This window comes from Oryctolagus cuniculus, chromosome 11 (assembly GCF_964237555.1).
Source record: "Oryctolagus cuniculus chromosome 11, mOryCun1.1, whole genome shotgun sequence".
Taxonomy (NCBI): Eukaryota; Metazoa; Chordata; class Mammalia; order Lagomorpha; family Leporidae; genus Oryctolagus; species Oryctolagus cuniculus.
The window spans coordinates 27,668,302-27,683,710 of NC_091442.1; the positions used below are offsets into that span (position 1 = coordinate 27,668,302).

The window sequence follows — 15,409 nt, forward strand, 5'->3', positions numbered from 1 at the left end:
CATGAGGCTGGTCCAAGCAGTCTTCATCTTACCCAGGAGACAACATCAGAGAGTTTGATGACTCAAGGTTGCACAGGTCCAGTTTTCAAAGTCATGACTGTGGCACTCTGTTACCCTCTGCTTCCTTTCCTAACTGAATACACATGTCTGTATGGGTTTATGCATGTATATGAAGACATGATGAATTTGTGTGTGTGTGTATGTGTGTGTGTACTTCCTTTCTTAGCACATGGGTCTGCGAATGGTCTTTCGGCTCCCCCGGGATTGAGGCTTGCATGTGCGTGCATGCATATACACACACCCCAAGACATCAGCATCTTTCTTTTATTTATTGTACTGGAAGAGTGGGAAATCACACAGGCCAAGGAGGACTAAGCAAATTCCAAGGAAATTGCTTTAATGGGATGGTTCAAAAGCAGACAAAGTAACCCCAATAGTCTATCCCTTCCAGAACCCCTGCAGGAGCCCTGGGGCTGTGCATGCAGAGGTGGGCTCCCAGCATCTTTTACAAAGTATCCAAACTCAAGTTCTTCTCCCATCCAGCCTGGTCTCCCCGCCCCAGTCAAAAACCTAGAGTCTGGGGATGAGTGAGCAAGACAGATACACAGTGAGAGACACACACTGAGAGAGGCAGGGAGGGAGTCAGAGAGAGAGAGAGAGAGAGAGAGAGAATGCCGATGGAAAAGGAGGCATTGGGCCAAGGGAGTGGCTCTACCTCTGATTCTGGGTTATTGGAATCAAGGGAACTGGTTGGCCTCAAACACTCAATCATTTTATTCCTCTTTCTGGTTTTCTTCTGAGAAACTAAGAGGAAAAACTCATCCTGGGGGCTGAAGAGGGCCTTTCTCTCTGCCGCTGCTTCGGGATCCCTTAGCCAATGCCCAGTGCAGATGTAGGGCCAGATGGCTTGGATTCTTGGCAGCCAATGCAGCTGCTCAAGAACATGGCTGCGCTTAACCTCATCAACTCGACTCAGCTCAGTTCACCGTGGGGTAGATGTGGGATACCCATCCGTCTAATTAGTTTAATGAGGACGGAGGGAGCTGGTCCACATTTTGAATGTGTTGCACAGAACAAATTGCTTTGCCTTGCTCCCTGCCTGATCATGTAAGCATTCAGATGGAAAACGGCTCTGAACCATGGAGGCAAGCCGGTTTCCCCTTCTTCTTCTGAGAGTCGCTGGGCGCTGTCCAGGGTACCACCATGCGTCCAGGAGCTGGGTTCTCCAAAAGGTGCATTTCTAAACACTGACAACCGAGTTACAGCCCCTTAGAAGACTGAACTCCAGTGCCCAGAATCTTGATCTGATAAAAGGCGGCACTGCAGCTTTTTGCCTAAAGTAAGGTCTCCAGAGTGGGATGCACACGGAGACCCTTTGAGATTTGGGAAGACAATGCTAGGACTTGGAGGTTTATGACACATGTGTCTCCCACGTGCTCTTGTTTCTCCCTGGAGTGCCAGGTGATTAGTAGAGTTTGGAGATCACAGATCTGCAGATAGGAAGCACAGGCCACTCTGGGTCCCTGGGGTGGGGGACTCACCTGAACAGGGCAGGAGAACCAACCTCAATGGCCTCTGTGGGTGGTGGTTTCAGAGGTGGAGCCAAAGCTATTAGGGAGATGACCTCAACCCTTCCCACACTGTACACCCAGGCAGAAGAGGGGGAGGCTGGGCTTGGTTATGTTGTAGGCAATGCTGCACTAAGTGGCGGGAGGAAGGGGGGGAAGGTGTACACAAGAGGATGGGAAGGTGTCAGGGGAAGCTCTCAACTCAACTCCGTGCTGGGGAGGTGTTTATGCATCGAACAGCTCTTCAGAGTAGGCATCGGGGTCCTCCTGAGACCGGGTCACCACCTTGAACTGGCGCCGGAGAAAACCCCCGTAGCGCTTCTGGTTGTCCCACTTGAGCTTGGGACGGATGCGCCGCAGGAAGCCCCCGTAGCGTTTGTACAGGTCCTCGTGGCCCACCCTCTCCCCCTCCCCAGCTGCTTCCGAGCTCCTCTTGGGGTACTTGCGCAAAAAGCCGCCATAGCGTTTGACCTGCACCTTGGGGTCCTCCTCTTGGAAATCGAGGCCACCTGCCTCCACAGCGCTGTTGTGCAGCTGAGCACCCCCCGTGAGTTCAGATTCTGCTCCCTCCCCAAGCCCACCCGAGAGGCCCCTGAGTTTCTCTTCCAGGCTCTGGCTCAGAGTGTTTTCCTTTGTTGGGGTATTGGGGAAGAACTGCCTTGTCTCCAGCTCCTGCAGCAAGGGCCCTGTGAGCTTGGCCAGCTCACTATAGGGCTCTTCCAAAGCCACCTTGCTCTCCACGTCTTCATTGCCATTGAGCTGGAGAGTGGAGGGGGTGAGGAAAGACAGAAAGCCCTGGCATCTCTCCCATTCCTCAGAGGGCAGCAGGGCAGCCTGGCATTCCAGGGAGCAGATCTGCAAAAGACCCCAGAGACCACAGCGGTAACATCACCCCCATCAAACCATGCAACCCTGCACGTCCCCACCCTGGAGCCCTCTGTCAGATGCCTGAGAAGATCCGAATGAACCACATTGCTAAGCACTGAGATACCCATTGGTGCATCAAGATAGGTGGCTGTGTGACCATGTGAGGGTGGAGAAAACAAATTTGCAAAAGGACAACAGTGTTCCCAAGGGCACAAGCACAGGTGCAATGCCTGGAGTAGAACCCAGAGCCCATCAAACTCTGAGATCACCCTGCCTCTTCCAGGGCAGTGAGTGGTTCTCCCTACCCTTCCCAGGTGTCAAGAATGCTGGTCACACGGTGGAGAGAGGCACAAAGGGACACAGAATGGTAGAAAGCACGCAGGTGAGGGCACATGTGTGGGTTCCTCGAGCCTGGGGCTAGGGAGACAATAGTACCTACTTCATAGGATTGCTGGGAGAATTGAATTGTGGTGGTGATGAGACGACATTGGTATTGGCCAAGGTGCCCAGTCCTGGAACATGAACCCAGGCAGTCCAGTGCCATGAGTTGTCCTGCTTTCCTGAGAGCATGTTTGGGCAGCCTCTCAGTTAGCAGGGGCTAGAATTGTATATTGAGTACTTTCCATCACGATCTTAGGGAAGCACCCCCCATTTTGTAGATGATGAAACCGAGGTTCAGAGAGGGAGTTCCAGGGTCATGGGGCAAGCAAGGGTCAGGACCAAAGCCTGTGCTGTGTCCACTACATCCTTGGAAACTCTACCCCGCCCTTCTGGTGGGAGCCTGATTCAGAGCAGAGCTAACGAGGCTGGGTCGACAGATGCTAAGACTCAGGAGAGAGGTCAGGCTTTGACCCTGCCAGGCAGGTCATTCGGGGGTGGTGGACACAGTGCCTGCCACAAGAGCGACAGGAGGGGCCCATCAGCCCAGCGCTGAGAAGCCCTGGAAGTTCATCTAGGGCTGCTGTGTGCAGAAGCCAGCAGCTCATGACTGGCACTCCTAGTTGCCAGGCACCAGGCTCCATGGAAACCTGCAACATGGCCTGGGTGAGGTCTGGGGTGGGAATGGGAGCTGGACAATGGCAGCCCCCAGAGCCCAGGCTGTCCACAGGGCAGAACAAGCCCTGCCTGGTGGGCCAGTCTCCAAGACAGGCACAGCTGCCCAGGCCTGTGACCTCTCCTTGCCTGCAACGCACCAGGGGGTTGATGGGCTTGGGTCCATCCTGGGTCTTCACAGCACACAAGGAACACCGGGACAGGCAGTCTGCTGTGGCCGAAGGGAGCGCGAGGAGGCAGGCAAGCAGCACCGGCCACGCCATTCTGTCTCCGCTCTTGCAGCTGGGGAGGGAGACAGAGAAGATTATGGAGTTTGCCATCACCACCCTGGGGTGTGTCCTGAGCCCGTGCACTCGGTTCTTAACCTCCTGCTAGCAGTGCCGCAAGGCCTCCCTCGTGGGCCCAGCCTATAGCTGAGAAAGCAGAGGCCCGGAGAGGTGGAGTGGGTGCCCAAGGCCGGGGATGGAGGGAGGGAAGTGCCGAGGGCTGAGTGCCTGCCCCGTGCTGGGAGCTTCCCCGTGCGCTCGCGCTCAGCCTGCTCTTCGAGGTGCGCTGTGCTGTCTTCATTGCAAGCTGGGGAAGCTGAGGCTCAGAGATGCGGAGGTGACTGCACGTGCCCAGGAAGTGGGCGAGCCAGGACCTGACCTGGGCCTTGTCGGACCTCAGAGCCCACACCAACATCCGCCAAGCCAGGACATCATCGGCCGCATCCTCGCCTGGGCTCTCCGAGGCCCCCTGCTCCCCAAGCTGTCCCAGGCCAGTCCTCTCTGCTTTGTAAAGTCTTGGGATTTGCCTTCTGTACCCCAGCACCGCTACTGCCCTGGCCGTGGGTCCTCCTTGCCCGCCTCTCCATGCCGGCCTCCCTGCCTCCAGTCCCTCCCTGACCTTCCTGCCCGCCCCGAAATGCCCTTGGCAGCCTAACAGTTTTGTGATCAGAGCCCTTGGGAAGGGCCAGGACTGGCTGTTCTGCTTAAATGTCAAGAACACCCCCAGTCTCATCCTTGCACCCCAATACTTTAGCTCTGGGCTCCAACCGCATTTAGCTACTTGCAGTCCCCCAAATGATTGCAGCAGGCTCTGTCTCACCCTGGGCCTCTGCATACACTGGAAAACCTGTCCCGCCTCTTCTGTCTGTCACTGCAATTAGATGAAACTCTCGCTTCCTCCAGGCAGTTCTCCCTGATCTCTTAGGAGGGCTGAGCTGCTCCTATTCCACACCCTGCAGCTCTTCCAAGAAAACCACCCACAGCCTGGTGCTGAGCTGTGTGCACCTTTGGACTTTGGTTCTACAAAGACAGGCACCATGGTTTTTCTTCTCTGTAATCCTTGCTTGCTCCTACTTCAGGGCCTTTGCACATTCTGCTCCCCTGTCTGCAGTCCTGTGACCTCAGATTTTCATGTGGTTCACTCCTTCGTACCCGTTAAGCAGATCAATTACCCCATCAGCAGAGAAGCACCCACCGCTGCCTGAGTCTAACGTGGCTGCCTCCTTCCGTCCCTCTCACCTCAGTCCCCGCCCCACAGCTTCCCATCAACTTGATTTCTGCTGCTGGCAGTGGTGGTGGTGGCCATGGAAGCCCCCATGAGAATGTTAGCTTCTCAAAGGCACGGGTCCTGCCTTGTCCCCTGCTGCACCCTAGCATCTAAGTCCCTGACCAACGCAGAGTAGGTCCTCCGTAAACATGTGGCAGATGAATGCAGGCTTCACAGTCTGTTAAAAGTTGCCCCTTTTAGGCCGGCGCTATGGCTCACTAGGCTAATCCTCCGCCTGCGGCGCCAGCACACCGGGTTCTAGTCCTGGTCAGGGCGCCGGATTCTGTCCTGGTTGCCCCTCTTCCAGGCCAGCTCTCTGCTGTGGCCAGGGAGTGCAGTGGAGGATGGCCCAAGTCCTTGGGCCCTGCACCCGCATGGGAGAAAAGGAGAAGCACCTGGCTCCTGGCTTCAGATCAGCGCAGTGCGCCGGCTGCAGCGGCCATTGGGGGGTGAACCAACGGCAAAGGAAGACCTCTCTCTCTCTCTCTCTCACTGTCCACTCTGCCTGTCAAAAAAAAAAAAAAAGTTGCCCCTTTCCTGTTCAACTCTTTATAAATCCTTTATCAAGATTCAAATGGGACATATGCTGTTCTCCCAACAGGGAGGGCAGGGTCCCAGCAAGGCCCCCGCCCCCTGGCTGCTGGGGCCCCGTGCCCTCCCAGTCTGGTCTGTGTAGCCGGACGCCCCTAACTCAGAGATGGCCGTTTCTCCTTCCCTCCAGGGTCCCCGTTCCTGCAATCTGTCCTGTTTACTCAGGTACTCAGGGGTTCAGAAGATTCCAGCCCACCTGCCCAGAGCCCCACACTGTTGTCCAGAGCAAGGTCTCCCCTCCAAAGCGCAAGTAGGGTCCCTGACTGGAGCATGCGCAGGAACGACCCTGTCGCCATTTGTTGAGCCCGTACTGCCCAAGCCCCCAGGGGGCACTGTCGCATTTACTGCTCCCCCGTTAGGTAGGCGGGTCTCACGCTGGGAGACACCTGCCTGGGTGACTCCCCACCTACTGGCTCTGACTTCCGGAGAGACTTTGGGTCATTACCAGCTCAGCCCCACTGAGATCCAGGAGCCCTCGGCTTGTACATTTTACTCAATCCACTGCCAGTGGCCTGAGGTGGGTGAGAATGCTGGGGCTCGGAGGGGCTTGGCCAATCCCCCGGGGTCACACAGTGATTTAGGGGAGAGCTCAGGCCCGTGAGCCTCCCTTGAGTCTGGACAACATCAGCTCCATGGAACAGAGAGGCTCCGAGTAGGAAGCTCAGGGCAAGAGACCTGCGTCTGCCTGGGGTCTCTCTCTTGCCCTTGGCTTTCACCCTTGCTGCACCTGCTGCTGAGCCGAGGAGGGTTTCAGGCCAGCGAGCTACCGTGGAGACGGACAGCAGGCGGCTTGTGTTTTCTCTGATGTTGGCGATGCCTGGGACAGCCTGGGATGAGTCTGGTGGTGATGGGAGGGCATTTGGTGCCGCAGCACAGACACTGCGTGGGACACCCACACCCACATCACAGCACCTGCTCTGCGTCCCAGCTCCTCTGCTTCCCAGCCGGCTTCCTGCTAATGTACACCCTGGGAGGGGAGGAGGCCGGTGACGGTGCGAGCGCTGGGGCCCCTACCACCCATGTGGGGGATCCTGATTGAGTTCCTGGCTCCTGGCTTCAGCCTGGCCGAGCCCTGGCTTTTGTGGGCATGTCTCTCTGTCTCATTGCCTTTCAAATAAAATGAAAAAAAGGAAAGATTGGGTTAGCAGTGAATGAACCCACAAGACCTGGGAAGCCTGCTCCAGCCACTAACTCCGGCAGGAGGCCTCCCACACGGCTTGTCTGTTTCTGTAGGAGACCCAGTCTGAGATCTCCAGTCCAGGTAAAAACAATTGTGGGCAACTTTTCCTTTCATCTGTTAAGTCTGTCTATAGCAACAATTCCAGCAGATCTGGGTATCGGGTAAGAGGTTCCGAGCAATCTCATGCCTTAATTCACTTCTACTCGCAGCAACTCAATGGAGAGAATACTATTACCATACCCAATTTACAGATGAAGAAACTGAGGTAAGACGCCAGCCAAGACTCCAAAGCAAGCAAGCAGCGATGCTGGGGTCTGTGACCAGATAGTCTGGCTGAAGGGGCCTGAACCTCTGCGTGCCGGCCAGACCCCTTCAGTTGCCCAGCTCCGACCTCCAGCTGCTCCCCGCAGGTTTCCACACTAGCCCCCACCAGGTGGAAGGCCTGCTGGGCACCAGGCTGGGCTGAGCGCCCCTCATTCCTCCAATCTGGAAGCAGCCACCAGTTCTCAGGAGCCTGCTGGGTGCCAGCCAGCCCTGGCCACTTTGTGCATTTTTAGTTCCGAATCCTCACAGTCATACAAGAGATGGGTGTTCTTATACCCATTGTGCAGAGGGGTGAGACTGAGGCTGGGAGAGGGAAACTCGCAGGTTCAAGCTTGTGCCTGGGAGAGTCGGGCTCCTGATAAGCAGCTTCCTCTGTGTTAAAAAGGAAGCTGTACTAGAGACACAGGCTTGAGGCTTCCCCAAGCGATCCTGTCTCTCTCTTTTTTAAGAGTACATCATCGAGCAATACCAGATGGGTCCCGGGTGCAGGTTCACCTTTCTGAGGGCACCTGCTGAGGACTGGAGCTTGGAAGCCAGACGTTGGCGATGGCCGACTTGGGGTGAGCCGGGGGGCGGGGGAGTGGACGCACGCCCACTCGGCAGGCCCGAGGGGCCCTGGCAGTGGGTGACTTCGTGGCCTCCTGCACGGGCTTGTGGACCAGGCAGCCTCGCTGAGAAGGTCCTCCCCGCAGCTCATGAGGCGCAGCCGCAGCCTCTGTCCCCGGGCACTCGGGAGCAGCCCTGGGGGTTGGGGGCACAGAATGGTTCTCCCCGCAGCCTCCATAATCGCGTGAGACCACTTCCTGCTGCAGAAGCATCCCGCTGGCTCTGCCTGTCTGGAGAACACGGCCAGGCCCCTGCCGGCGGAGCAGAGCTGTGCCTGGGGCCCTCCGCAGGCCATCCTTAGCATCAGCTGGAAGCAGAAAGCCACGCATCTCCGCCACATTCCCCGAACAGGCAGCGCCGAGCCGCCCTTGCGACTTTCCTCACCACCCTGTGATCCTCACGACGCCAGTGGCCCAGCCGCGGCTTGTCTTGGTCTCCAGGCTCCTGACGGTTGGGTCAGTTCAGTAACCGGCCCCGCACCTGGTCCTTGCGCAGAGGCCCCTCCCCCCAGAGGTCGGGTGGGTTACCAGCAAGAGGAGCAGCAGGTCACTTGCCCTCCACGAGCCCAGCCAGAGCCCCTTCCCATCACCCCGGCTCCCTCGGGGCAGGGACTGAGCCACCTGGGAGACCTACCCTTGGTCGGGAAAGACGAGGGCTTTGGGGTCACACAGACCCCAGTGGCGTTTCTTCTGCAAGCCTCAGTCTTCTCATCTGTGAGTGGGTTTTGTCCCCTCCTTGCGTGACTCAGGGCTGCCTGAGACAGCGTCATGGAGAGCCCAGCACACAGCAGGCCCTCTCCTCACCCAGGGCCCACAGTTCCTTGAAAGGCTGGTCCCTTCGATGATGTTTCAACTGAGAGCTCAGAGGAGACACGAGCATTTTTATTAAACATGCCAGCACGGAATAATAATGGCTGGGTTTAACATCGCAATTATCTCTCGGAGCACTTTATCGCATATGATTATCCCTATTTGATAGAAGAGGAAATGGGAAAAGGTAGAGATGAAGTCACTTGTTTAAGGTCACACCATGAGTCAGGAAGGAAATGGAGACAGCGCTGTGGCCTCCCACACCCGGCCGTGACGCCCACAGAGGAGCCGGCCCATCCCCAAGGACCCTGCAGTGGCCGCCGCCCTGAAAGCCCGGCGAGGGAGCCCGGCCCAGGCCCCCGCGTGCCCCCGCCGACTGGCACCCTGCCCCTCCCCCTCCCCCTGCCCCACCAGGGTCGCTGAGCACCCGGCTGGCAGAGCTGGAATTCTCGGAGTCCCTGGCGTCCCCCACTTAGGGCCCAGCTATGTGGAGGGGGCAGGCTCTTTGCTGAACTTTTCATCTTCACCCTCAAGAGAATCTAGGGGGCCGGGCACTATTAGCCCCGTATTCCAGATGGGGAAGACAGAGTCAGAGAGGTGAAAAGATTGGGCCGAGGCCAAGGAACAGGCTTCAGCGTCCATCTGCTGACTCCACTCTACAAACTGGCCCAGGGTGGTTGTCGGCCGGCCCCCTCCCTATCACTCCCGCGATGAAGCCGCAGCAGGGGCCCCTGCCCCACTGGAGCACATGAAGTCCCTGTTGGTGGCTCTCCGGGAGCTGGCAGAGGGGCCCTTGTCTGGCTTTAAGGTCAGTCTCTTGGCAGGGGTTCAGGTTCTGACCCGGAAGCAAAGGCTCCCTTTAGTCCAGCAAAAATGGGTGCACAGATTGTAGCTGGAGGCCCCATTGGAGGGACAGACACACCTGCTGTGCAGGAGAGAAAGACGCGGCCCTACAGGTCATGGTCAGGGTCACAGTCAGGGTGGGATCATTGACCGCGTTGTTAAGAGCACGTGTGTTGGGGTGGGATTCATACGGAACATGGAGCCTTTTTATCATTTGGTGCAAGGGATAGTGAAGAAGGCAAAAGGAGGGTAACGAGAGAGAGAGAGAGAGAGAGAGGTGAAAAGGAGAGGTGTAAATGGCCAAGAGAGGCAGAGGTGGGACTTTCATATGGAGAGAAAGAGACGAAGACAAAGGGGGAACACATGGGAAAATAAAAAAAGATGGGCAGAGAAGGGGAGAGGAGGTGAGGGAGGGGAGGGGCGACAGAAGGAGGAGGAGGTGGGGAGGGGGAGGGGCAGGAGGCAAGAGACAGCAGTCTGGTTCCAGAGGTCTCCACTGCCCCCTCCGGCTCCTCTCGGGACCTGCCCTCCATTGCCAGTGAGCAGCAGGCAGGAGACCACGTGATAACTTCCCAGCAAGACCTCGTCAAGTTAAATGGAACAGGACAGGGGCCAAAAGGCATGCGAGTCTCCCCGTGACTCTGTCTGCAGCTTGTGGTTCACTGCTCTGGCCAGTGGGACCAACTCCGGGGCCCAGGGAGGAGTTCCTGAGCCGAGTCATGGGTCCCCGGGACCCCGGTCGTGGACCCACGCCCCTGCACGAAGCATTATCTGGATTCTGTCCGGGAGAGATGGATGAGGTTCCACTCCAAAGAGCCAAGGGCATGACTGCGTGTCGAGCGGCAGATCCAGGGCTTACCTGGGTCGCCAGCCGAGTTTACTGCCTGCCCCTGGGGCCAGCTCCGTGCCAGCGAAGCTGCCTTGTCCTGTTGCCAGCCCCAGTGAGGCTGGCCACGGCAGGTGGGAGGTGAGGGGATGAGCTGGCGGGCCGCACCTCCCAGACCCACACAGGACTCAAGCAGCAGCCAGTGTACGCACTGGCTTCCAGTGATGGAAGGTATCTACTGAGTGCACGGTTGTGAGAGAATGACCCGGGGAGGCGGCCGTGGGAGGCGGAGTCTGGAGGATTGATTGAGTCGCAACTTCTCGATCCTGGGGCAGCGCTGAAGATCCACCAAGCCTGCCACTGGGAGGGAGAGCAGAGCCAGCCCCACAAGTGCAAATGGGAGGCGCACACACCACCCCGTGGAGTGCCCTGAGCAGGGACGACACAGCAGAAGGGGTCTATTACGAAACACTGGAAACTCAGGCGCTCCTGGTAGCACTTATTGAGTGCCTAGTAATTAATTGCCAGGTGTACTGCAGCACGCCATTGGAGCGTCACAGTAACTGACACAGGAAGAAAGTTAAGGCTCAGAGAGGGACACAAAGCCAGTGAGCAGTGCAGTCTCAGAGTTGACCCTTCCACCGTCCGAGGTGCTGTGAGACACACAGTTAGGCGAAATATGGAAAGTTCCTGGCTCCCTAACCTCCAACACCCTCCATGTGTTCTAAGGGTTGCAGATTTCTCAAACAATTCCAGAGCTGTTTGTCCGCTCCCTGCAGAGGTTCTCGGGAGTCTCTGTGGCCTCCACTCCTCACCACCAGGGTCACAGGATTCTCCTGCCACCCATCGCACCCCCAGATCCATGGGGACAAAGCAGTGGGAAACGCAAGCCTCCCCACGGCAGCTAACTCAGCAGACTGGCTTGAGCTGCTGCAACAGCCCCCCTCGATGCAAAAATAGCCCCCCAAATTAGCACAAGAGGCAAGATGGGGTGGGGCTGGGGAGCAAAGGGACACAGCAAAGAGGTGGCAGGTGCACTGAGGGGCTGGGGGCGAGGCTGGGGAGAGGAAACGGCAGAAGAGGGTTGACATCCTGCAGCCGCTGTTCCCAAGACTGTCAAATGTGAGAGGCAAGCCTTGTCTATTCCAGCAGCCCTTGCAAGAAAAATGATAATGAAGACTTTCTGTCCGTGGGAGGGGAATTGAAATCAGATCCAATAACCTAAAGAGCTCATCTCCCCCGGGAGGCTCGGAGGCTTAATTAAGGAATGTTTGTAAAGCTTGAGAGGTTCTCGGAAAAAGACACCCAGGAAAAACGAAGAGGCTGCAGAACTCCCTGCTCAGCCTCCGAGTCGCCAGCAGGCTCCGTGACCGATGCGCACCAGCTTCTTGCGAGAGCCAAACTTTGGGGTTCTGGAGCGCTTTTCTTCGGACGTGGGCATCTTTTACCAGCAAGCAAACGGCTTTCCCCACCAGAGTTCGCTCCCTGCCTCACTTGGCCACCTCTGGCTGTGATGTGTAAGAAAGCAACAAGTCCTCCAGCTTCAAGCATCCAGAGAGTGAACCAGGGGTGAGAGACCTCTCTCTCTGTCTCTGTCTGTCTGTCTCTGTCTCTCTGTCTCTCTCTCTCTCTCTGTCTCTCTGTCTCTCTCTGTCTCTGTCTCTCTCTCTCTCTCCGTCTCTCTCTCTCTCTGTCTCTGTCTCTGTCTCTCTCTCTCTGTCACTTTGCCCTTCAAATAAAGAAATGCAACTTTCTTTTTAGAAAAAGTGAAATCGACAGGAAAAATCCTGCCCACCGGGGTCTCCTGGCATGCTGCCCCTCTGTCATCCCCTCCCAGGAAAACAACACCAAACTTCATTCTGTGTAAAATGATATCCAAAGACGCCACAGAAGTCAGCACCCCGTCAGCAAGTAAGCAGGATCCCAAAGGCTGCAAAGGTTAAGCCTGGTTGTACATTGATGTCTACGTCGCCAGGTGAAATGCCAGAGCCCAGAATCTCATTAATGTCCCCAAATCCTTGTTCTCTATGTCAAGTGTGAGCCACTGACCTTTAAAATCACCCTGATTAGCTAAAGCTCTCCCTCCATCCTCCCTGGGGCTCCCATTCTCCCGGGACCCTGGAGACGGCGTGGGAACTGCTGCCCGGCTGACAGCAGGAGACCCGGGAGTCAAAGGCTAAAGCTGCTCTCCTGCCAGGCAGCTGCCACCTGTTTAAGCCAGGACTGCATGGAGAGGGGGAGTCAGAGTAGGCAGCCTGTCGCTGCTGTGGCTTTTGTAAGCCAGCCTTGGAACTAGAATGATCTTGGCCGGGTGACCAGACTCAAACACGAGCCCCCACCCCCACCCCAGCCCAAGCTCTGGGTCCAGAGGACCAAGAAAAACAAACAAGTGAAGCCGAGAGGAAGAGTCCCAGGGCCCCTCTGGCCTTACCTGTGTTCTGCTTTGTCCCTGGGCAGCTCCTGGCCAAGCACAGTTGGAGGGACAGCAGGTGGCTGGACCAGGACTCAGGGGCTGTGCCGACTCTGGCTCAGACGGAGGTGCGAAGAGGCAGCGGTGAGCACAGCCACAGCCCCTCGGAATGGCAGTCCTGGTGCCTCGGCCCCCTTTTATGGACTGGAGCCTCCCCCTGTCGCTCAGCCCTCGCTCGGCACAGGCTGCTGGGAGCCAATGGGGAAGTGGCTCAGAGCAGGCAGAGCTCAGACCCCCGGGCCCTCCGACTGCAACTCCCCGGGACGACACAATAGGCTCCTGTGCGTGACGGGGCTGTGGGGGAGGAAGGCAGCCGCTCTGGGGCCGGGGGTGGATTCTGGGTGTCGTGTGCTGTTTGTCACTTGAAATCCGGCCACTTCAGTGCTCAGTGCGTTTCCAGGGGAGTGTCACAGGAGAAGAGACAGAAGTGGGGGAAGACAGAGATGGCGAGAGTCGAAGGAAGGCAGAGAGACGGTCAGAGGGAGGGGGACGGACCCAGAGTCAGAGACTTAGCGAAGCAGGAGTGGACAGGCACTGTCAGGGACGTAGGCAGTGTCAGCGATTCCCATGGAGAGGTAAGAGGCACGATGAGTGTCAGGGCTGGGCTGCGCAGAGGGCCGGGGAGAGACAAGGAAATGCAGGGAGAGGGCACTCAGCCCATGTCCGGACGGAGGGACACGGGGCACGGAGACAAACAGAAGCCGAGTTTCCTGATGCCAGCAGAGCTGTGGCAGCCCCACACCGGCCGGTGCACGCGAGTGCTGGAATGCTTGGGCGTGCACGTTTGCCTGCGAATGACAGTCGGCTCTGCCACATGCCTGAGCCGGTGCCAGGCACACCCGTCCTGGCAGGAGCACAGGCCTTGCCCGCCGCCAGGGACTGCCGTTGCGCCTTCTCTGGCGGCAACGCAGAATGGATTTCATGAAATCCCCCTCAAAATCTGGGCCGCGATGTGCCTTTCTCACTCCGCGCAGAGGGCAGAGCCCCTGGCGTGTAGCCTGCCCTGCCCTCCTCCCTGGCTGCAGACACCTTCCAGAACACAGGGGCGGCCGAGTGCGGAGGAGAGCGTGCTTCAGCCCCCGGCAAGAGCAGACAGGTGGTCTCCGGTGGAGACAGGGCTGTGGCAAGGGTTTGGCTGGGCCCCCAGCTCCCGGGCACCTGTGCTGTGCCAGGCACCATCCGGGTTTGTCCTCATGGCTTGGTGGACAAGTTCTTACCAGCCCACTTTACAGATAAGCAAACAGAGGCTCAGGAGCAGAGACTCCCTTGACCAAAGTCCCTGCTCGCTCCCTCATACCTCCCTGGGCAGGAAGCCTCGAAGCTGCCAGCCCTGGGGATTGGGGTTCAGTCACTTCCTTCTCTGGGACCCAGGCTCTCCACCCGCACGAGGTAGAGAGAGGAGAGCTATATCCAAGCGCTGGAGATGTGGCTTTGATCCCCAGCTCTGCCACTCAGCAGAACAGAGATCTTAGCCAAGTTATGAACTCCGGCCTCAGTTTGCTGCTCTGTAGAATAGGTTCAACAGTATCCAGCTCACTGGGCTCTTGCAAGGGTGAGCCAAGGCTAAGGCAATGCAGGCACTCAGGGGCACTTGTTGTGGTGGCCTGGTGGCTGAGTACATTGCCCTGGTTGTGACACACTGCCATTGTCTGGGGCCTCACCTCTGCCTGCACCTGCTCATCAGCTTCTCACATAAGGAGAGTGACAGGAGGGACTGTCAGCCAAGCACCTGCTCCTGTGTCGTGTAGCCTCACCTGAAGCCAATCTGCGTGCCACATGGGGAGGGAGTAGCCGCAGCTCCCCCGACTCCCCTCTGGCCTCCCAAGGGGGCCTCTCTGGATCCCAGCTCTGTTTTCCTCTACCCCTTCTTTTCTTCCCCAAAGCAGCACGTTAGTTCCACCAGACAGATGCAAACACCTGATGGGGGGATCTATGTGGGGCTCCAGTGTCTGAAACCCAGGCCCAGGGTACAGAGTACTTGGCCACCTCTCAGGCTGCCTTCCTGCCTGGCCACCGGGGGACATGAGTAGAATCCACTCACTGTGGAGCCAACGGAGGTGGGGGAGGAGGGTGCAGGGGCGGGGCGGGGGGACGGTGAGCAGCATTGTCATCTCCAAGGCCACCCCCGCCTCCTGTTCCCTTCCTTTCTTCCTCCTAACCTCCACCTCCATCAGCTCATGGCAATGACCTTGGAATAGACAAAGCTCTGAGAGAGGAGCACAGCAGCTCCTGGGGCTGGCAGGCAGCAGGCACCAGAGGACAGAGGCACGGGGGCCTCTCCTGACTGCTCTGCTTCGTGAGGAGGAGGGAGCCCGCCAGGGCAGACGCTCGTGGAAAATCCTGCTTTCCATCTTTATTTTCCAGTCTGTTATTGGCCTCAAGAGCAAACGGTTCTTGCATGTATCTTTCCCCTCCTTCCACGAGATCCTGCACACACACGCGCGCGTGTTCACAGGCTCATGCACACACACATGTTCACAGGCTCTTACACATGCATGCGTGCGTTCACATGCTCATGCATACACACACGCTCACAGGCTCATGCACACACATGCACGTGTTCACACATTCATGCACACATGCAGAAGTCCAGCGCCTGGCCCCTTGGTTCTGGAGACCTCACCATGAAGCTGACCCCTCTCCTGTGCCCGGTGACCTCCAGATAGCAGCACGGGAGTTGGGGGTGGGGGAGGGCAGAGGGGGCAGGTGCAGGAAACCACGCCCCGCTCAGGGCTTGGA

General features: G+C 57.7%; 1 protein-coding gene across 1 annotated transcript; it reads right to left on the reverse strand.

Annotated features, from left to right (window-relative positions):
- Window positions 1-310: 310 nt before the first annotated feature.
- On the reverse strand, window positions 311-12,937 carry PDYN (prodynorphin). Its single transcript, XM_002710907.5, has 3 exons — window positions 12,632-12,937; window positions 3,629-3,770; window positions 311-2,423 (listed from the first exon to the last, which is right to left on the reverse strand). The coding sequence occupies exons 2-3, from the start codon at window positions 3,749-3,751 to the stop codon at window positions 1,794-1,796; spliced, it is 753 nt and encodes a 250-aa protein (XP_002710953.2). The 5' UTR covers window positions 3,752-3,770; window positions 12,632-12,937; the 3' UTR covers window positions 311-1,793.
- Window positions 12,938-15,409: the final 2,472 nt, after the last annotated feature.